This window comes from Sebastes umbrosus, chromosome 8, assembly GCF_015220745.1.
Source record: "Sebastes umbrosus isolate fSebUmb1 chromosome 8, fSebUmb1.pri, whole genome shotgun sequence".
Classification (NCBI taxonomy): Eukaryota; Metazoa; Chordata; class Actinopteri; order Perciformes; family Sebastidae; genus Sebastes; species Sebastes umbrosus.
Window position 1 is genome coordinate 3,756,334 of NC_051276.1, and position 23,752 is coordinate 3,780,085.

At 42.0% G+C, this 23,752-nt stretch overlaps 1 protein-coding gene across 2 annotated transcripts in view; it reads left to right on the forward strand.

Annotated features, from left to right (window-relative positions):
* The window catches only part of hk2 (hexokinase 2), a 60,781-nt gene that overhangs the window by 12,131 nt on the left and 24,898 nt on the right, over positions 1-23,752 (forward strand). For both annotated transcript variants that reach the window (XM_037776758.1, XM_037776759.1), the window contains 6 exons: positions 3,782-3,930; positions 4,660-4,779; positions 8,325-8,420; positions 14,023-14,122; positions 19,482-19,665; positions 23,127-23,288. In XM_037776758.1, the coding sequence (XP_037632686.1) occupies positions 3,782-3,930; positions 4,660-4,779; positions 8,325-8,420; positions 14,023-14,122; positions 19,482-19,665; positions 23,127-23,288 (811 nt within the window). The remainder of the gene's footprint in view (positions 1-3,781; positions 3,931-4,659; positions 4,780-8,324; positions 8,421-14,022; positions 14,123-19,481; positions 19,666-23,126; positions 23,289-23,752) is intronic.

A 23,752-nucleotide genomic window follows, 5' to 3' on the forward strand; every position in this document is an offset into this window, starting at 1 on the left:
CCATATTAAGGGACGTCTATCGCACCCCTCCCCCCACGTGCAGCTTTGGGACTCTGATCACTGTCTGGTTCATCTTCTCCTGACAAAGCTGGAGTAACAGGCCTGCTTTGACTTCACTGACTGGAGTGTTTTTGAGACTGCAGCTACATACCTGGATGAACTCCCCAACACTGTGACATCTTAGTTCAGCTTTTGTGTAGGATATGTTTGCCAACTCAAACTTTCTGCACTTACAACAACAAACCCTGGTTTACAGCTGAACTCTACAGAGGCCTACAGAGTATCTGCTCTATACCAAAAGCGTCCTGACTGGGGATGTTAATAATTAACCGTTTAACCGTTAACCGACATTAAGCATCTTAACCTATTAACGCTATCGGTTAAAACGGTTAAAATAAATGTTAATAATTAATTAAAAAGCTGAGAAAAACTCGTCACTTTAAGGAGAAAAGCTGGTCCACCTTAAGAGAGTCTGAGCCGGCGTTACAGATACAGGAAGTTGGCTCCCGTCTATAGCTCGCTTGAGCGGAGGAGTTATAGCCTCGTAGTATTTATTCACCGACAAATAAACTGTACACACACTGTCTGCTACATCTACGTTCACAGCTATACCGCACCGACGACAAACACACGGTCTGTCGGAAACTTGCTGAAGATACGCTGACAGACTGTATGTGTGTGACAACGGTGCGCATGAAGCTACCAGCAGAGCTACAGATGCTAACGTAGCACAAACACACACACTGTTTTGTCGGGCAATCGCTATTGTTAATCCGGGCGGACAGAGTGTCGTTACGCCGGGCAGACACAACAGACAATCTGCTAAACTAAACTAAATGTGCGGTGGAGACTTTTACTGGGAAAGTGGCTCCATGTCCGCGACACTACATGAAGCACCGTGGCTGCTATAGTAGCTCTCCTGATGGTGAACTGGGGACTCAGTTGTCTGTTGTGCTCCTGCAGCTGGTACACAAAAATCTTGTCGGTTAACGGTTAATAATTGGTTAACAAGGGTCGGTTATCGGTTAAGAACATTTTTCAAAATTAGTATCCCTAGTCCTGACATAACTTTTGTTATGATTTGATGCTATATAAGAATAAATTAAATCCTGTACAACCAAGCCAGAAACAAAAAAGGAGAGCAGAGTAGCAAAGAGAAGCTACACTGACTAGCTGAAAAACAGGTTTTCAGCCAACAGCCCTGTGACAGTGTGGAGAGGCCTGCAGGACATCGCCAGTTACAGGAAACCCCCCCCCCCACACACACACACACGACAGCCATGGCTGTCAAAGTTAACGCAATAATAACGCGTCAACAAATTTGTATTAACGGCACTAATTTCTTTAACGCATAAACACAACGTACTTTAGGTTGTAGTGGGCTCAGTTTTATAGCTATAGTAAAGATACTGGCATCATATGAAACTAGAAACTAGCTTGTCACCAAGGAGGCTAAATAACGCTCCAAACTTATGGTAAATTCTGGCGAGGAAAAACTGGCACGGACATTTTCAAAGGGGTCCCTTGACCTCTGACCTCAAGATATGTAAATTTAAATAGGTTCTATGGGTACCCACGAGTCTCCCCTTTACAGACATGCCCTCTTTATGATAATCACATGCAGTTTGGGGCAAGTCATAGTCAAGTCAGCACACTGACACACTGACAGCTGTTGTTGCCTTTTGGGTAACAACAGGCAACAACAATATAACTTTTGTTATGATTGCCATGTTATGATTTGAGCATATGTTTTTATGCTAAATGCAGTACCTGTGAGGGTTTCTGGAGAATATTTGTCATAGTTTTATATTATTAATTGATTTCCAATAATAAATATATACATACATTTGCATAAAGCAGCATATTTGTCCACTCCCATGTTGATAAGAGGATTAAATACTTAACAAATCTCCCTTTAAGGTACATTGAGGAGATAAAAATGTGAGATTCATTTGTAATTAATCGCGATAAACTATGGACAATCATGCAATTAATCACAATGAAATATTTTAATAAATTGTCAGCCCTAGTTTTCCCGCTGGTTTAATAAGCCAACATTGACACCACTCACCGTGATATGAGACTAGATATCATCTTAGATTTTGGATATCTGTATACAAGTTGTTTTAAAAGCTGCATTACATTACAGCATTACAGCAACTTAGTCATTATATCCACATTACTGATGATTATTTATCAAAAATCTCATTGTGGACATATTTTGTAAAAGCACCGATGGTCAACCATACAACATCGTCGCAATATTGATATCGAGGTATTTGGTCACAAATATTGTGATATTTGATTTTCTCCATGTCACCCAGCCCTACGCTGTATATGCACGAGCACGCTTCTAATTGAACAATTAGTCTGTTTATTGATTAGTTCATCAACAGAATCGTAGTCGTCGACTATTTTGATAATCAATTCATCGTTTGAGTCCTTTTTCAAGCAAAAATACCAAATATTTGCTCGTTCCAGCTTTTCAAATTGAAGGATTTTTTTTTTTCTGCTTTTCTTGTTTTATATCATTATGAATGGAATTTGTTTAGGTTATGGAGTTTTGCCCCTGAAAACCCCCCCCCAGCAATTTGAAGACATTACCATGAGCCCTCGGAAATTGTGATGGGCATTGTTTTTATCCCCCCAATTTCATGACACTTTACAGAAAAGATGCTTAATTGATTAGTTGAGAAAATAGTCAGCAGATTTATCGATTATGAAAATAATCGTTAGTTGTAGCAGAGGATTTATTGTGGAAGCAAAAAGCAAACGCACCTATTTGGCAATATTTCACGTTTAATCCCAATACTATAAGGGAACAATAACGTTAATGAGATAATCGCCGCGAGGTGGATGGGGCCGTCACAGCCGGTGTGCACAGGGCAGCGGCGCTAGGTAGACCCCCACAGCAAAAGCGCTACCGGAGAGGCCCGACACATCGCCACCCGACAGTAAAGATCAGAGTCAGCACACAGGGAAAATTTTCCTCACTGTCACATCCCTACCAATGACCATTACAGGCATCGTACGGTACCTTCGGTACTGTAGAAAAAGAGTACCGTAACTTTTTTAAAATGTTAGCATCGACTTGGTTCTCAGTTCTCGTGACATGGTAACAGGTAACCTGAAAAAAAAACATGTGCCTCTGTGTCCTCTGGTGCTCCTAACGGTATCTGCAAGATTTCAGATACCGGAGGAAAACAAGCAGTAAGAGCTGATCTGAGGTCTGCTGTCCGTCTGCCGTCTATCAATCACTCGCAAACTCCGACCAAACGGTCAAACTAGGCAGCGCTGATCATATATGAATCAATATTATGTTACGTTAATGCCTATATCTCTCCTCAAATGTTTTCAGAATCATCTTGTAGTGTACTGTTTAACTGTAAAATGAGAAAGTTTGTGACGCCGCCGCCATTGTGAAATCTGGTGAAGGAACGCCAAGTAGGAAGCCAATAGGAACTCTCTCTCGATGAAATGACCTGTGATTGGTCAAAGTCTCCCATCACGGGCTAAATTTTCTGAAGCCTGAAAACAGAGCCATGAGGAGGTGCAGAAGTCTAGTTATCTCTCAGAACACTTGAATTACAATATGCTGAAAGGTAATCATGAGATTTTTGCCCAATGATGCAAAAAATATACTGCCTACTGCGGCTTTAATGTTTTATGAGGTAGGAACTCTGATTAAAATTTGAATTCCTTTTGTGTGTGTGTGTGTCTGTGATATGTGATATATGATATGATACGTGATTACATTTTGTCTTTTGGTTTTTGTTCAAAGAGCAAGGTGAGTTCCTGGCACTCGATCTTGGAGGATCCAACTTCCGGGTGCTCCTGGTCAAAGTTATGGCTAACGGCAAGCAAGAGGTGGAGATGGAAAATCAGATTTATGCCATTCCTGAACACCTCATGAGAGGCAGCGGGTCTGAGGTGAGAGGCATTACACATTACATGGTAAATGGTAAATGGACTTGCATTTATCTTTAGTAGTCTTCCGACGCTGATTGCAGAGGCTGCCATGCAAGGTGCCGACCTGCCCATCAGTTATCCGTCTGAGATGAACTAATAAAAATTGATAATGAATATGAATAATGATTAATGTGGGATTATTCTTTATTTCATGGGCTATTTTGGGATGTATACTTTATATTACATACTTATATATAAAAGATAAATTATTTAAAAAAAACGTAGCATTCGAATCCGGATTTGGAGGTCAGTTACCATGGCAACTGTCAAAGCTTCGAAGCATTCGGGTCAGCCCCTACAGAACACACAGCCTGTCACCTGTGGTGTCAGAGATCAAATTAAAATATAGATTTCATATTCATAAAATGTTTACCTGGGACTCCTGTATTTAACCAGCTAGATGATTTCTCTAGAGGAGAGCCGCCACTCTGTTGAACTACAACAACACAGTTCACTTGTGGTCGCAGAATGATGTTACAGAGTGATGTTACAGAGTGATGGGTCTTTTCCCTGACAACTATCTTTGTGCAGAATACTTTCAGCGGCTCGGAGAGAGCACATTAACCAACAGACAAAGATTTCAGTGTAACTGTCACAAATGTGACAACACAAGGCTACTGTTTCAAATGAAACCCTCAATTTTGAAGCCCTTGGTTAATAAGACAACTGACCTTTTCCTCTCTCCTGCAGCTATTCGACCACATAGCCGATTGTCTGGCGAATTTCATGGAGAAGTTGGGCATAAAGGATAAAAAGCTTCCTCTGGGTTTCACCTTCTCTTTTCCCTGTCAACAGACCAAGTTGGATGAGGTGAGTGATAGAAAAGTTCTTTTATCTACTTCTAGTGATATTTTAACTTTGAGTGAAAGTTGCTCTTGTAAACAAACACTGGTGAAGTTTGTCAGTATAGCATACAGTGAGTTTTAGTGCAGCTTTGTTTTAGCCTTGTCCAAAACAACAGGAATGGGAGCCGAGTTGTCCTTAACAGCGGCTGTTCGATCCATCAGATCCACCTCATTGGTTTTATTAGGCCCTGATCAGACAAGAGCGCGCACCGCACTGCCTTTTTTTGTTGTTAAAGACACACGATCAGATAAAGCGTTTTTTTTGCGCTTTGCGATGTTTTTCTTTTTTAATTGTTGGAAGGCAACCACGGAATGAGTGCTAATGTTAGCTTAACACAAACCGAGAACTGTACGGTCCCTAATAGTTAATAGTACAGTTTAAATTATCGAAAACAAAATCTCAAGTACCGCACTAATTTGCCTCCAAGGCCTGCTGTTTTCTGTTCAGATCATGGTAACTACGGTTGGTAAAGTCATATATACTGTAGCTCCGAGTATCCAGCAAAAGTCACTACAATGGGAAAAAAAACAAACGATTATGACGTTGGGCACTTTTCCGCTCTGAGTTGAAGTTTTTTCAAATGTAGGCGTTCAGGGTGCTCCTGCAAAAAACGCGAGTTGCATGAAGCAGATAAACGCGGATAAACTCAAAGGGGTCGTTCACATGCTGTGTCTAAAAACGCGTGGAAAAGCTTTGGAGGTTGCGCTCCTGACGCGCCTGCTGTTAATAAGCAACCAAAACCTGCGCACTGCAATGACGATAATGAACCTGCGGAAATGAAAGCCTCACTGACTAAACTTAACAAAGGCAAAACAAAGTTACACGAATTTCCGCGCCGTAAATCCCTCACAGTAACGTTAGGCCTACTGCTCGATTTCTCCGTGTCTAGTTGGCTGACCTTTCAACCGGATGTTGTATTGGATGTTGTATCCTCAAACGGAAAGGGAAAGCAAGTGAAGTTGTCCGTGGGACTGATTAACACTATCGGTTTAAATAAATATTAATAAAGAATTAAAAAGATGAGCGGCTCGTCACTTTAAGGAGAAAAGCTGGTCCACCTTAACAGCCCATCTTAAGAGGCGGAGCCGGAGTTGCAGGATACAGAAAGTTGGCTCCGGTCTCTACGTGGATGTCTCTCCAGCTCACTTGAGTTGAGCGGAGGAGTTGTAGTTTCGTAGCATTTATTCACAGAAAAATAAACTGTACACACACTGCTACACCTACGTTTACAGCTAGAACGCCACCAACAACCTCACACTCACCACCAACACACACACACGGTTGTGGCGGCAACGAGCACGAAGCCTCCGGCAATGCTAGAGCTGCTAACGTAGTACAAATACACACACTGTTTGTTAGACACTTGCTAAAGTTATGCCGGCCAGACAAAGTATCGGACAACCTGCTAAACTAAACTAAATGTGTGGTGGAGACTTTTACTGTGAAAGTGGCTGCATGTCCGCAACACTACATGCAGCATCGTAGCTGCTAAGTTGACGCTCCCGGACGGTGAACTGGGGACTCCCGCCAACCAATATCTGTGGTGCTCCTGCAGCTGGTGCACCGCTGCATGCGAGGCACAAATCTTGTCGGTTAACGGTTAATAATCGGTTAACGAGGGTCAGTTATCGGTTAAGAAATGTTTTCAAAATTAGCATACCTAGGCTGATATTTACGGGAGAAAGAAAAGATACCTGCCGGCTGAGATTGGTTGTTCCTCGTCACATGACATGCGGTGCACATTGCTGCGTTCCAAAAGTTGAACGGTGTTCCTCTTGGGGCGTAACCATTGCGTCCTGAAACACTTTGGCACTTAGGAACCCTTGCATGTTGCTTCACTGTCAATTACAGAAAGCACCCCCTGCTAAAATGCACTCTGTCTGATCAGGGCCTTATAAAGCATTACACATGCTTCTTAATGGAATCAGATGCAGAACATGAGATTATATGAATAATCCTCCTTATTTGTATTTTTGTGAACGTTTAATGCAGAAGGGTGAAACGATGACCAGTGCACCAGTAGGCAATAGGAGCATGCCTATAGCTACATAACAATATGTCAGTTACATTCTGACTGAAGGGGTGAACTGGGAGAGAGGGTTTTATGAAGGTAGATGGATCTGATATCGAGACTTTCCTCATGCTTAGTTTCAAAGTCATGCTTTACCCTTCCACATCCGACACACAACATTTTCACAGCAAAATGCGCATACGGCTTGGCCTCCTCTTGGTATGAACCTGAACTCCGTTGTCCTGAAAAGGCTCGCTAGATTTGCCTCCTCTGTCATGTGCAAATTTGGTGCAGTGTGGTCTCCTCTTTTGACACTTGACATGATACTGTTGCCCTTTATATCAACGCCTGAGATATGTCGAGCCCTGAGAGAATAACGATTGTTCATAGCTCACACCTATTGAGTCTCTGTGGCTTTCCCACCATGGCCTGCCTAAATGGACACAGCATGCTTATGCCTGATTTATACACCTGCGGCTGTGCGCCTATGCGGTCTGTGTGGGCCCCTCTCGCACACACCATAGTACCGCGGCAGATTGCACATAGCACGTAATTTCTTTTTGATTTAGACCCACGGTTTTCAAATCCTTTGTCGGCAGTCTTTCATTTATTTGATAGGCGTGATTCAATAGTTCTATATAAGTTTGGCCCAACACAACTTCATGGCTAGAAAAAACAAGTTATGGAAGAGTTGGATGATGAGGAGGAACTGGTTACGACACCTTCCTGTATGACAGCTCAAGGACCACTCGCATCTCTGTGGATGACAATGGCTGGCACCAACAATGTGTTATTTAAAAAATGTCACTTCAGTTAATTGGTTGTGTTGTTGTTATGCTGTTCAGCACTAAGTAGAAAAACATTGCACAATAAACTGTCCTTCACAAAGTCATGACAATAACATGCAGCAAAAGAAGCATAATGCAAGGTTGCATTCTGAGCTACAGACACAGCTATAGAACTGAATAATTCAATATCACACCGTATTGTAAATAAACCAAACAAACAGTCAATACAGCTGTATACAGTGTTGGAAATTGACTTTTTTTGTCCATCTGCCACTGTGAAAAAAAAAGGTAATCTATAGAGTAGATAACATTTTTTTTTGGCTGGTAAATGAAGCAAATGTAGCAGCCACTTGCAGATTTTACCAGCATTTGGCTGGTGAATGGTGCCAATTTCCAAACCTTGTTGTAAATACAGTAGACAGTATATATAGTAGATTTCCATGTGATACAATAACATCAAGTTTTTCTTGCATTTTTATTAAATACATGGTTTTTGGATTAACATAGTAATTAGCCATATCATATCTCATTTTTTCACAGGAAAGAGTCAACTTTTAACTTTTGCCCGTTTATGTTAAGTCATTCGATCAGATTGTTACTCGGTGAGGTCAGAACAGTGTGTTGATTGATTATAATGACACAATATGACGAGGCTGAAATGGGAAGATAATCTTGGTTCTGCTCTGTGTCTTTTATTTTCCTGTTTGCAGAGTGTTTTGGTGTCTTGGACCAAAGGCTTCAAGTCAAACGGAGTTGAGGGAAAGGATGTGGTCAGCCTTCTGAGGAAATCCATCAAAAAACGAGGGGTAAGTGTTCATATTCTAGTTTAGTGTTAATAATTCTGTGTAAATTTATTTTGCGTTAAAAACGTGAGAACTTAAATTAATTTTAATCCCACTAATTTCTTTCACGCATTAACGCAACTTGCGATTTTTAGGGTGTAGCGGGCTTAGTTTTAAAGCTAGAGTGAAGATCCATCATGGCATCATATGAAACTATCACATGATAATCACATGCAGTTTTGGGGAGAGTCATAGTCAAGTCAGCACACTGACACACTGACAGCTGTTGTTGCCTGTTGGGCTGCAGTTTGCCATGTTATGATTTGAGCATATTTTTAATGCTAAATGCAGTACCTGTGAGGGTTTCTGGACAATATCTGTCATTGTTTTGTGTTGTTAATTGATTTCCAATAATAAACATTATGGGTGTACCGATACGGTTTTAAAACGATACAATACGATTTCCATGCTTCCGATACCATTCAAGGACGATATTTGGCTCATCAAGAGCGATACGATACGACACGATACAATTCAATGATTTGAAATCGATACAGTAACTTTTTTTTGCCAAAGATTCAATCAGTGTGACTGAAATAAATATCTGATGCTGGACAGAGCAGGTCAGGATTCCTCAAAGTTTTTCTTGTAAGGGAATCAGGGATAAATTAATTATGGATATAAACAAGTGAACAACGATCAATGGCAAATAAATATTTATTAGAAAATAATTCATTTCTCAAGATACAAGGCAGTGCAATATTTAACAAAAAATATAATAAACCAACTTCTATTCAAGTTAAATGAACAGTGGTTTAACCTGCTTAATCTGGGAAAACATTTTAAAAATACGTTAGACTAACGTTAGTTGAATTTCTGTTTTGTTTTTTTACTTTACTCCCGTGATAATTTGCCTTGCGCACCTTCTGCTCTCCGGCTGGATACGTGAGGCTGATGCTGTGTGCACATAGATATCATGACGGGGAAAGGAAAGTCATTTTCTCTGAATGAAAAACTGACAGCGCACAAGGAAAGTGCCCGTAGGTGAAGCCGCCCTCGCAAGTTGACTGATAGCGCCTGCTCATATAATGCCCCCAAAATGAAACTCTGCTTTGGCACTGCAGCGCCGGCAGCTCATGCAGACCGCTGCCCGTCTCCCTCCACGCCACTACCGGGTGAGAGAGCGAGGAGTCCAGTGCGCTGTTCGTCCACATGCACGCCATGGATGCATGCTCGCGCTGCAGAGGGCCAAGCTGGCAAGCTGGCACATGTCTGGAGAGTGAACTGGAGTAACGTTTAACATATCTTTACTAATAAAAATGCTAAAAAATCAATATACGTCTCCCGTGAAGGACAACTTGCCGAGTATCTATCGATGTAGTTGGATCGTAGGAATATAAGTCGATACATCGATGTAGTAGATGAATCGTTATACCCCTAATAAATATATACATATGTTTGCATAAAGCAAGCATATTTGCCCACTCCCATGTTGATAAGAGTATTAAATACTTGACAGATCTCCCTTTAAGGTACATTTTGAACAGATATGTTCTGCAATTTATCGCGATTTGGACAATCATGCGATTAATCGTGATTAGATATTTTAATCGATTGACAGCCCTACTAGCAACCCAAAACAATGAACACTGCAAACTGTACATGACAAAGAATTTGTATTTGGACCTCAAAGTATAGTTATAAACATAGTTATAGTCCTAGAGCTGAAAGAATACATGTTCTTGACAGGCTCAGTCTGAGGGTAATGCTTGAGGGAAATTTGCAAAGTGAGCTGAAAACAGCCCCTGGCAGCTCTCGGTGACAAGCAGCATGGCACAGCACAACTCACTTCTTCTCAGAAGCGTTTCAGTGGGAAAAAACTGAACTCCTCCTTTTTTTTAAATACCACATGTCGAAAAGGAACATACTTACCTTCAGGGGTTACTGTTATGAGTGCGGGCTGGATCTGTCTCGACCGTGTGTTCAGACAGAATGCAAAGCGAAATTTAGAGGTGGCGTGATTGCATACAGAGACAATGGAAAGGCACGACTATAGGCAATATTTGTCCGCGTGAGTCAAAAAGGTTTCAAACGTGGGCAAAGCATTTGCAAGTTCTGTCTGATCACACCTTGATACTCACCAACAGCTGGGGATTTAGGTGAGGTACAGGAAGGTGGACGGGAGCTTGGTTGAGGCTTAGGGGCAAACACAACCACTTCAGGGGAGGACTTACATTCCGATTCATCCGTGAACAACTGTGGGAAGTACAGTAAAGCTTCTGCCCTGCAGCATGCAGTAGATATGGAACTCAACTGTAGATTCGGCGGTTTATTCACATTTAACTCTGTGAAATTACAGTTGAGTTCGACCAAAGCACACTTGGTGATTGTTGGAAAGAGTAACGACGACGGTTTAGGTGAGATTTATTTTGTTTCTATCCAGTTTGAATGAAGTGTTTTACAACAGCTGATCTCAACATAAACAAAAAATAGACATGGATGATGGCGCAAGCTGAACGGAGAAGGGGGGGGGGGGGGGGGGGGGGGAACACATTTTTCAGGAGGTGCGCGGTGCGGCTCTGAGGAAACTGTGCAAGTTAAGATTTTGACATTCTGTGATGTTGAGAGGAACCATTCTCCGGTGATTTAATTTTTCTGAATGCATGGTCTTAGTAGTTTTATCACCCTATATGGATTGAAGGGGGGGTATCCAATTGGTTTAATTCTATTTCTTTCCATTTTGCTTTATAATCATCATTGCATCAGCAGAATAAGAATCTTAATTGTTTAACTGCTTTATAGTAATCCTCCAGGCATAGAAGAGACATTCCTCCCTCTTCTAATGGCTAACTGTAGTATTTTGAGTCACACCCTAGGCTTTTGACCCTTCCATATGAATCTGGAAATCATTTGTTTCCATTCATTGAATTGCTTCATTGGTATCTCTGCAGGTAGAGACTGATAAAGGAACAGCAATTGTGGTAAAATGTTCATCTTTATAATCTATATTTGATTATACATATTAAGTGTTAAGGGAATACATCTATCCAGATCTGTTTTCATTTCCTTTGTGATAGAAGAGTAATTTAAATTCAAAATATTAGTCAGATTCTTCGGTATATTAACAATGAGGTATTTAATTTTATTATTTTTCCATTTACTTTTATGTATGTTCTTGTGTGGTAAATAGTCATAAGAAAGGATTTGGGTTTTATGTATTTTGAATTTATATCCTGAATCAAAACCAAACTGTTCAAGGTGGGACTTAAGTTTAGGCAGGCTAGAGTCTGGTTTGGAGAGAGTAACATCATCCGCGTACAGACGTATCTTGTGCTCAGGTACGGCATTTAGCATAAAAAAATATGCTCAAATTATAACGTGGCAAACTGCAGCCCAACAGGCAACAACAGCTGTCAGTGTGTCATTGTGCTGACTTGACTATGACTTGCCCCAAACTGCATGTGATTATCATAAGTGGGCATGTCTGTAAAGGGGAGACTCGTGGGTACCCAGAGAACCCATTTACAGACGTAGGCAAAATTGTTGGTACTCTTCCGTTAAAGAAAGAAAACCCCACAATGGTCACTGAAATAACTTGAAACTGACAAAAGTAATAATAAATAAAAATTTACTGAAAATTAACTAATGAAAATCAGCTGTTGCTTTTGAATTGTGGTTCAACAGAATCATTTTAAAAAACAAACTCATGAAACTGGCCTAGACAAAAATGATGGTAGCCCTAGAAAAGATTGAAAATAATTTGACCATAGGGACATATTAAACTAAGGTGTGTCCTGTAAATAGCATCACAGGTATCTTCAAACTTGTAATCAGTCAGTCTGCCTATTCAAAGGGTGAAAAGTAGTCACTGTGCTGTTTGGTATCATGGTGTGTACCACACTGAACATGGACCACAGAAAGCTAAGGAGAGAGTTGTCTCAGGAGATTAGAAAGAACATTATAGACCTTCATGTTAAAGGTAAAGGCTATAAGACCATCTCCAAGCAGCCTGATGTTCCTGTGACTACAGCTGCACATATTATTCAGAAGTTTAAGGTCCATTGGACTGTAGCCAACCTCCCTGGACGTGGCCGCAAGAGGAAAATTGATGACAAATCGAAGAGACGGATAATACGAATGGTAACCAAAGAGCCCAGAACAACTTCCAAAGAGATTAGAGGTGAACTCCAAGGTCAAGGTACATCAGTGTCCGATCGCACCATCCGTCACTGTTTGAGCCAAAGTGGACTTAATGGAAGACGACCCAGGAGGACACCAAATCATAAAAAAGCAAGACTGGAATTTGCCAAAATGCATATTGACAAGCCACAAAGCTTCTGGGAGAATGTCCTTTGGACAGATGAGACAAAACTGGAGCTTTTTGGCAAGTCACATCAGCTCTATGTTCACAGACGAAGAGATGAAGCATCCAAAGAAAAGAACACTGTACCTAATGTGAAACATGGAGGAGGCTCGGTTATGTTATGGGGCTGCTTTGCTGCATCTGGCACAGGGTGTCTTGAATCTGTGCAGGGTACAATGAAATCTGAAGACTATCAAGGCATTCTGGAGCGAAATGTGCTGCCCAGTGTCAGAAAGCTTGGTCTCAGTTGCAGGTCATGGGTCCTCAAACAGGATAATGACCCAAAACACAGCTAAAAACACCCAAGAATGGCTAAGAACTAAACATTGGACTGTTATGAAGTGGCCTTCTATGAGCCCGGATCTAAATCCTATTGAACATCTGTGGAAGGAGCTGAAACATGCAGTCTGGAGAAGGCACCCTTCAAACCTGAGACAGCTGGAGCAGTTTGCTCACGAGGAGTGGGCCAAAATACCTGTCGACAGGTGCAGAAGTCTCATTGAGAGTTACAGAAATCACTTGTTTGCAGTGATTGCCTCAAAAGGTTGTACAACTAAATATTAAGTTAAGAGTACCATCATTTTTGTCCAGGCCAGTTTCATTAGTTTGTTTTTTAAAATGATTCTGTTGAACCACAATTCAAAAGCAATGTCTCATTTTCATTAGTTAATTTTCAATAAATTTTTATTTATTATTACTTTTCTCAGTTTCAAGTTATTTCAGTGACCAGTGTGGGTTTTTCTTTCTTTAACGGAAGAGTACCAACAATTTTTCTTACGTCTGTACATTCACATATCTAGAGGTCAAATGTCAAGGGACCCTTTTTGAAAATTGGCAATGCCAATTTTTCCTCGCCAAAAGGTAGCATAACTTTGGAGCGTTATTTAGCCTTCCTTACAAGCTAGTCTGACATGGTTGGTACCGATGGATTCCTTAGGTTTTTTTAAGTTTCATATGATGCCAGTATCGCCACTCTACCTAAAACTGAGCCCGCTACAAGCTAAAAATTGCAAGTTGCATTAATGCATTAAAGAAATTAGTGGCGTTAAAACAAATTTGCATAAACATGCTATTATCGCGTTAACTTTGACAGTCCTAGTCTATGACATTTTTACCTGCTTGAATGTAAGTCCTGGTGACTTGAAATACTTCTAAATATTAGGAAAATATCGTATATTATCTGTAAATCAAAAGTTCTATGCCTATTGCCGCAGCTTTACAGTCTGTGCTGTTTTTAATGTATACAATTAAATCTCATCGCAGGACTTTGACGTTGACATTTTGGCCGTGATCAATGACACCGTGGGAACCATGATGACCTGCGGCTACGATGATCATCACTGTGAAATTGGCCTCATTGTGGGTGAGTCCAGTCTAACTTTGAATGTAAATGAAATAACAAAGGATCGGTGAAGGTCAGTGTTTGCTCATATGCCAATTAGCAGAGCGTTTGGATACTGATGCTGGAGGAAACATTACTGAATGAGCAGCATTTCAGGGGAAAAAATGCATCGTCATTTGGCGGATTGCCAACATTTGCCATGTGGAGTAAAATAATCTCACATAGGTGTAACATTTTTATTATTCCATGTTATTTACATAATGTTCCTAAACATTAAACCATTCAGAGAGCCCCTCATGCCTTGTATGGAAGCATCTGCATTGGTAATGTTATTCAGGTTTTTCCTGTAATTTGTCTCCTGGCCGTATATGTGCCGCAAGCCACAGTGAATTGTTTATGCAACCATAATAGAGTAGGTGTATAATGTGCAGATTTAAATATGCAAAGCGAGCAGAAGGAGGGCTGGAAAGGATAGATCTGTGTCTTGACATGGGACAAGAACCCGTTCCATCGTGTCGATACCATGATAGATTTTCCTCTTTCCTGTAGTATCACTGTGTTATTTCATTTTATATGTGCTTGCATCAAATCAGAAGACATGGATTTTAACAGTACTATGCACACTAAAGGAATTCTCAGAGAAAACAGAGCAGAATTGTACCTCCTGGAGGGCAAAAGGGTGTTGCCTAGGCAGTGCCATATACATTATAGTATCCTTTAGTCTGTTTTTTGTTATTTTTTTTCCCAATTTGGATCAGCCAGTTCTTCCCTGCACTGCAGGGCCCGTCACTACTAACTCCCACTCTTGTTTTGGGGGAAAGATTTGTGTCTCCTCGGATTCACATGGAGTTCTTTTAATCTACCCGTTAGATCTCATCCCCTGCTGCAGAGGTGTCTCACTATCAGTGCTTGAAGAGGAAAACAAATAAGTACCAGTAGTACTCTCTTATTCACATGCTGGTGTGTGTGTGTATCGGCCGGTATCAGCAATCTCTTGTGACTATTTCCTATTTATTCAATATTTCTTTAAGATAAGATATACTTTTATTGTCCCCCGTGGGGAAATTTTCCCTGGACTTGGTCCAACTGCAGTTACTAACACTAAATTAAAACAACAACAACAAGAATGATAAACGTTTCCACATAAGACAGGGAAACAGTTTGACGGAAACAGATGTTTCAACACATAGACAGTCCACGTACATAATGGCACATACCATCACACACACCATGGCAGGTATTGTCCCCAGGTAGTGCATTGCACCGTCTACCGTCTTGCCCACATTGCACAGACAATAACCCAATATTACACAGATGCAACATATTGCACTGTCCCTATTTCACACATTGCACTGTCCTAACATATTGCACTGTCCCTATTTCACACATTGCACTGTCCTAACTTATTGCATTGTCCCTGTATAACACATTGCACTATGACTTTTTGTCCCCTATTGCACTTCCTTTATATTGCACTCATGTCACCTGTTTGCTGTCTTAACATATTGCACTCTCCCTGTGTATTTTGCGCTGTCCTTATGATGGTTTTATATTACGAGTTGTTGAGAAGTTTAATGGACATCGGCAAGAACGAATGTTTGTAACGGTTCAATCTGCTCCGTGGGACTCTATATCTCCTGCCGGAAGGTAAAAGTTGGAACTCCTGATGTAAAGATGTGAGTTGGGTCTGTCACAATTTTCTGTGCCTGTCTGATGACAGACTGCTCATAAAGCACCTGGAGGGTTAGGGTGGTTATCGACCCCCATAATCTTCATGGCAAGTCTGCACCAGGCGAGAAATCTGTGACCTCAACTGCACGGTCAGGTTAATTCTTCTGGAAATGTTTCCCCTGAAAGAGCAGATTCAGAAAACTTTTAGATAATGTTTCATTAATTGTATTTGTTCATAAATAACAAATGTTATGACGAACAGTTCACTAATTATTTTACAAAAAGGACGTGAACATTGTACTGATAAATTGCAGCTCACCTCCGCTTCGTGCGTCTGCTTGTCCAGATGCTCCCCACGTAGTTTTTAATGTTCATCGAGAGGCGCGGTGCAAATACGCTGGTATTGCGCCGTTATGAATCTCCCAGAGATCCTGATATGGAGAGGGCAGAAAAGAGTACTGGAAGCTTGTGTGTGCAAGAAAAAGTCACAGTACGCCAAGGAGTAAAATGAAGAAGTGCCGGTTCTGCCTACCGGTGACTACCGGCCCACTTCGAGCACTGCTCACTACCTAGACAGAGTTCACTGGTGCAGCAACAGGAACATGATCCCACACCAGCATCCCACTGGTTAACAATGCCAGTTAGGTTTGATGGAGCCCCACCCAAAATGAATGACTTTATTTTGTTGAGGAAGCAGTTAAATGTTACATCCCACCACACACAAATGTCAGCCTGTTACAATACTAGTTGTAACATCTGTTGTTAACCGTTATTTGTTGTCACACACTTACACAGGAATCTAATTTGTACTGTATGTATTCTGTAAGAACTTTCAATTCTTTCAGCCAACCACCGTTCTCCAACAGTGAGAATAGGGATATTGTGGTTTTAGCGGACGTGTGTCGCCTCACTGTTTTGAGCAATGCTCGTTCATGTCTATGTAGAGCGAGCACTAGCGCGAGCGAGAGCAACAGGACGCTGACTTTCGTTGACTTAACGGCCACAGGTGTCGCTGTTGACAAGCAATTTCTGATTCTTACATAGAGTCCCTTTAAGTTATACTTTTCCTACTACCGTATAGAGTGTATTCTGGAATATTGCTATTTTACCTGTAGTTCTGAAAATGTAAAGATGTTCACATTTTGCTGTCCTGGGTAATATCTTTTATGGTGGACCAAAAGGTACACATCTGGTCATTTTAGGGCTCGTTATTTGCCAACTGGTGCTCACAAACCTGCCTGATTGCTCTCTTAGGAGAATGTGCTTGGGTACCCACAATAACTATATCAAATTAAGACTAAACCTTTATTCCACAATGGATTAAATGCCCTTAACACCCACAGTCCACCTACACAGGCTTATTTTTCTATCTATCTATCCAGTTGCACCTGTTAAGGGTGGGACAAATCCCCCTGTTTATCAGGTTACTGTCTTTTTCACAGCAGACATTTTGACTTGTCACAGTAGTAAAAGCACAGGTGTTAACTGATAACATAAACAATGGCTTTGATTTATTCAAGTGTCCCAGTAAGCCGTGACAGCGTCAGCAGGTGAGGGCGGTGCAATTGCCATACAAGGCGGTGATGCAGCCAGTCAGGATAATCTCAATGGTGAACCTGTAGAAGTTGCAGAGTATCCTGGAGTCCATGTTGAGCCTCCTCAGCCTGTGGAGGAAGAAGAGCCATTGCTCTCCATTGTGTGATGGGTTCAGGTCAGGTCCTCGCTGATGTGAACCCCGAGGAACATGAAGCTGCCGACTCCCTTTACTGTAGTCCCATTTGACGAAGATGGGGTCCACAATCGGCTCCTTCGGTCTCTGAACTCCTCTCTGTAGGCCGTCTCATCATCGCTGGTGATCAAACCCCTAACCCGTGACCAGGGAGTACAGGAGAGGGCTGACTCACGCAGCCCTGAGGGGTGCCGGTTTTGAGAGTCAGGGTGGAGGTGCCTTTGTGGTGCTTTAATCTCTATAAACATATTCTGCACTCATATGCTGAATCTGTTTATACAGGCTGTAGGCAACGGGACAAGATTTTAGTATCGGAAGCATTCTGGTGTCCATTGTGAGCCATGAGTAGTATTGACCAATCGTGTTCGAAGAAGTTTTGGTTGCATTCAGGTAAACAGTCCATTTTGAGAGCAAAAGATGCGGAACACATTGTCTGAAATGTAATCTCGGAACCCAACTCCAATCCAGCTCCAGTCTCGCATCTCAAGTTGCTAATCGGACTGTAAACAATGAGCAGCGCACGGAAAGAGGCTTATCCGTCGTCAGACCCAATAGCCGATGGGTTCCGAGATTGGTGGTGCCTATACGCACAACCTGGGGTCTGCCCTTCAGGATGTTCAGGCAAAGACCATAAAAAAGACAAAATTCCGATAAAGAAACGTCTGTAAATCAGAGGATTTTTTTTTTTTTTTTTTTTAGGTAAATCAATTTCCCAGTACGAACACTTAAATACCCCTCATTTAAATCATGTCTTAAAAGCTATAAAATTAACGAACAGCCAAATCCTGAGTTATTTTCCTCGTGCATCAGACCCACGGGCATGTACGCTCATATGACAAATCCGGTTCTGCCAGCTTCCTGCTAGCTGTATGTGGCTGTAATAATGGATATATTGGCTGTAATTCATCACTTTTATTATAACTCACCCATGGGCTGTATGGTGTAAGCCTGTACCGTGTTGGATGTGTTAACGTCTCTGTTCCCAAACAACCGGCTATCGGCCAGTAGCTAGTAGTGCCAGAATTTAATGTAGTGTTGGCTATTTACTAACACGCAGGGCAAAAGCACAGGACACAACCTCTATAATTTATGAAGGAAATAAGTTAATAACACGGAGGCTCCGCAGTCTGCACCAAGACGGGAATTACTTTATTACTCCAACCTTCTTGACTACAGCAGCATCACATGCTTCACTCCTTCCGTTCCACCCTTCACAATAAAATCCCCGGACACATACACTGGAACACTGCTCACTAGAGGGAACTTAAAGTCATTCAGGACTCAACAAAATTATGCTTTTAACGTTAGCCGAGCTGGCTTTACTTGCAAAGGTTTTATTGCACTTACTTAGAGAGACCTAATGAGCGTAGTTGTCAACTCCACTTCACCCGTTTTATTCAGAGTTTCGGTAGCCATTCCTAAATAAAATTATTTTTCTCATTCATTACGTTTCAGGCGGTCTTTTGCGATGTGTTTATTGGGTATGTTCATATCGCGAAAACGATGAAAATCCGATTTATCAGTCAGCACTACCTCACTACAGACTACAGTGAGAGGTTGAACATTTCTGTGAACACATCTGCCAGTTAATCTGCACGCACCTGGATATTATTAGTGGGCAGGGGTGCTGGTCCTTTTGTACCTGCTCAGCCAGGAAGTTGTTCTCAAAGCGTGCAAAGAAGGTGTTAGATTCATCTGGGAGAGATGCTGACATTATTTCAGTGCTGCTGCTTTTCCCTTTTGTAGACTGTAATAGTTCTTACCACAGAACAGATTTGACAGGACACATTTTTTGGTAATGAAACAAACCAGAACTGTTAAGATTTAAAGAAAAGAGTAGACACTGGTGGAGATTCTGAATGAAGAGTTTTTGTTGATTCAAACATGACTGAGAGACTCTACAATAGAATGTTTAGTCAATCTGGATGTTATTTTTAGATGAGAATTACTAATTGTTCTTCTAACATCTCTTCCCTCAAGGAACGGGGACCAATGCCTGCTACATGGAGCAGATGAGGAACCTTGATATGCTGGACGGTGACGAGGGACGGATGTGTGTTAACACAGAGTGGGGCGCTTTTGGAGACGACGGCGCCCTGGAGGACCTGCGCACCGACATTGACCGGGACATAGACGCAGGCTCTCTGAACCCTGGCAAGCAGCTGTGAGTGTCTTTGAGCGTATCTGACTTGGTACTATGTAAAACATCCCTCCAGTAGTGACTTTACTCCTCTGCAGACAGGGCCTGTATAAAAGATGCCTTTATTTCTTATCTCATTTCCACAGCATTATCCTGCCATAACTCTGATTTCTCCTTGAAACAGACGGATGCTGTTCTCACTCACGATTTCCAGTCTATTCAACTTCATGTTCTTTCTCACTGTGTTAAGCTGCTTTCAATGCAACTCACTGAGTGAAACACTTTCTGCACATAAAAAAGCCTTTCAGCAACTCAAAGGGAATAATCCTTGTTATGGCCAACAAGTTAGCTACTGTAACACTTTAACGCCACAAATTTAACGCATTAAGACAACTTAGGTTGTAGCGGGCTCAGTTTTAAAGCTAGTGAAGGGAAGATACTGGCAACATATGAAACTAGAAAAACCTGAGGAATCCATTGGTACCAACCATGTCATACTATCTTGTAGCGAAAGGAGGCTAAATGACGCTCCAAACTTACGCAAAATTTTGGTGAGGACAAACTGTCATAGCCATTTTCCAAAGGTCCCTTGACCTCTGACCTCCAGATATGTGAATGAAAATGGGTTCTATGGGTACCCACGAGTCTCCCCTTTACAGACATGCCCACTTTATGATAATCACATGCAGTTTGGGCCAAGTCACGGTCAATTTCACTTTCTGGACAATATTTGTTATCGTTTTGTGTCGTTAATTGATTTCCAATAATAAACATATATTTGCGAAAAAGCAAGCATATTTGCTCACTTCCATGCTGATAAGAGTATTAAATACTTAACAGATCTCCCTCTAAGGTACATTGTGAACAGATAGAAAATTTGATTAATTGTGATTAAATATTTTAATCAATTGACAGCGCTAATTCATTCATACGGTTCTTTTAAATTGAAGTCTGGAAGTCTGACTCCTTATATTTATGTATATAAGAAGTCATTCATGTATAAATATGTAATGAATCAGGTTTGGTCGAGATATTTTAGGTAGTTAATAATAATTTCCAGTGTCAGTGACACTGACTTGCTTAAATGAGCTGAATTGATTTTGATCAGTTTTATATCTGGTAATTCATTCATTCATTCTAGGGATGCACCGATACCACTTTTTGTCAGATCGAGTACAAGTACTTACATTTGAGTACTCGCCGATACCGAGTACCAATACGAGCACTTCTCTGTGCCAAAAGACCCTCGTTAACAGCCAGCTGGAGGGTGTGAGCGACACACGGCAGGCTGGGGAGTCCCGCTTATGAGGCGGTGCGCCGCGACCGGCTCTAGGTCGGCTTGGAAAGGCTCGGGGTGAAGGTGGCTCGCGGCTGCAGCTTTACAGCGCTTCCTGCCCCGACCTGGACCGGGAGCAGGGAGCCCCGTCACGGTCGACCGGGGCGGTCTGTCTTCAGTGCGCCCCAACCGCGTTGTGCCGCGGCCCACGTAAAAGGCACCAGGGGTCTGTGGTGATGTCGGCAACCCACCCGGCCCGTCTTGAAACACGGACCAAGGAATCTAACGCACGAGTCAGAGGGTGCAAGCAAAACCCCGTGGCGCAATGAAAGTGAGGGCCGGCGTGCGCCGACTGAGGCGGGATGCCGGCCCAGCGGGGTCGGGCGCACCGGCATGTCTCTCCCGCACAGTCGGGGAGGTGGAGCGTGAGGACCCGAAAGATGGTGACGAGAGGTTAATGTCGCGCTGTTGTAAAGTGGTATCGGAGCCGTTTTGCGAGTACGACTAAAGTTTGTTACGCTAACTTTTGGCGGGGAAAAACTGACATGGTCATTTTCAAAGGGATCTGTTGACCTCTGACCTCAAGAAATGTGAATGAAAATGGGTTCTATGGGTACCCACGAGTCTCCTCTTTACAGACATGCCCACTTTATGATAATCACATGTAGTTTGGGGCCAAGTCAAGTCATTGTGAAATCTGGTGAAGGAATGCCAAGTTTCGGTCACATGACCGCAGCACAGCCAATAGGAACGCTCTCTCAATGAAATGACCTGTGATTGGTCAAAGTTTCCCGTCACAGGCTAGATTTACTAAAGCCTGAAAACAGAGCCATGAGGAGGAGCAGAAGTCTAGTTTTCTCTCAGAACACTTTAATTACAATATGCTGAAAGGTTATTATGGAATTTTTGCCCAATGATGCCAAAAATATTCCGCCTGCTGCCACTTTAATGTATTTTAATGCATGGATGTGTAATTAACAGTAACAGCAGCTGAAGTAAAGCCAAGTTCACACTACACAACTTGCTGTCTTTATCGGGAGTCTTGAAGTCGTGGTTTTCATACTAAAATGACTGACCGGAGACAGGCAGTTACACGCTACAAGATCTTTCACCAGGAGGAATCACGGATGAGGTCTCCAAACTATGTTTTGTCACAAAAACTAACATCAACAAGCGTGACCGTGCAAAGTCAGGCTCGTTGATATAGCCTGTTTCCACACATATTTACTATTTCCCCTATGTAGATCGGTGACTGTGTCATGTGTTATGGTTATTCATGCAAACATCCAACACTCTTAAGTGCAACAACAACTTTGGTCCTCCGCCAGGTTTCCCCTCAACCCCGTGACTTGCACTCGCATTGATTATAGCTCCCTGACAGACTCCTTGACAGGTCCACATATTTAGCATGCTAATTATCTGCCCGTGATGAATCAGTGAGCCTCTCGGCTCAAGCGCCGAGCCAGCGTGGATCTGCCTCTGATCTGGGGCTGTTGTCCGGGAGCTCCAAAAACTGTCGGGGAGAGGGGCAGGTCGGCACCTTGCATGGCAGCCTCTGCCATCAGTATATGAATGTGTGTGTGAACGGGTGAATGTTGTGTGATGTGACATGTAGTGTAAAGTGCTTTAAGTGCTTTGGAGCGCTATATAAATAAAAGTCCTTTCACCATTTATGTAGCCAGCTGAAGAGAGGTCAAAGCAAATTAGCAGTTACCATGAATACAGTACATGCAGATGATAATCAGCCTAAACCGATGGAGAGAACAGATACACCCACACGCTCTAAATTGAAGGAATAGTATTGAATAAAGTGAACTATTACAGGTTGATTCAGTGCACGATTGTATTAATCGTGTGCTTTTTTTCGACGTAAATGAGTGCACTTTGCGTTTCATGTTTCTATGCTGCCTCGCTGCAAACAGAAATCACCTGCTATCAAAAGGCAGATCAAGTAGAACATGAGTGGAAAATGTGAAATGTATGTCCTCGAGACAGAGATGTAAACCAGGAGGTGTCCTTACTGAAACATCACTGGTTTCATGAGAGTTCAGCATCTGTTAGGCTTTCAGTTAGCTGCATTTGCATTTGTATGTGCATATGTAGAATAGATACAGTATTTTTTGATAGGCCTTTTTAAGGTATGATTGAAACTCTTATAGATGTGACAATGTGTAATATTTGATCCTCTTTTTCTCGTGTTGGCGTGCAGGTTTGAGAAGATGATCAGTGGCATGTACATGGGGGAACTGGTGCGTCTCATCCTGGTGAGAATGACCAAAGAGCGGCTGCTGTTCCAGGGCAAGACGAAGTCAGAGCTTCTCACCACTGGAAGCTTCAACACCAGCTACATCTATGCCATTGACAATGACAAGTTAGTGTGTGTGTGTGTGTGTGTGTGTGTGTGTGTGTGTGTGTGTGTGTGTGTGTGTGTGTGTGTTTGAGAAAGTCAGATGCAGTGATTTTACAGTGGTAACAAGCAGACAAATAGTGTTCACTTAGAACTGAAGAACACTGAAACGTCTTTAAGGTCACAAAAAGGTCTAATGGTTTTGGTTAACTTGGACCTGACATCTTATCACCTGGATGAATGAGATGACTCTATTGACAGTATCAATCAGCACGTGTTAGTCAATCTGGTAATCACTGATTACTTAAAGGCAGGGTTGACGATGTTCTCCAGTATACACTATTTGTTATATTGGTTGAAATGTTCTTTACACCCCGACAGAGATCCATTACTGATGAGCTCTGAACAAGGACCGGAGAAGAGCCGTCATCTGTAGCTGCTGTAATCCTGTAAAAACGTCTACCAATCACTGCCTCACGGTCCGCTTG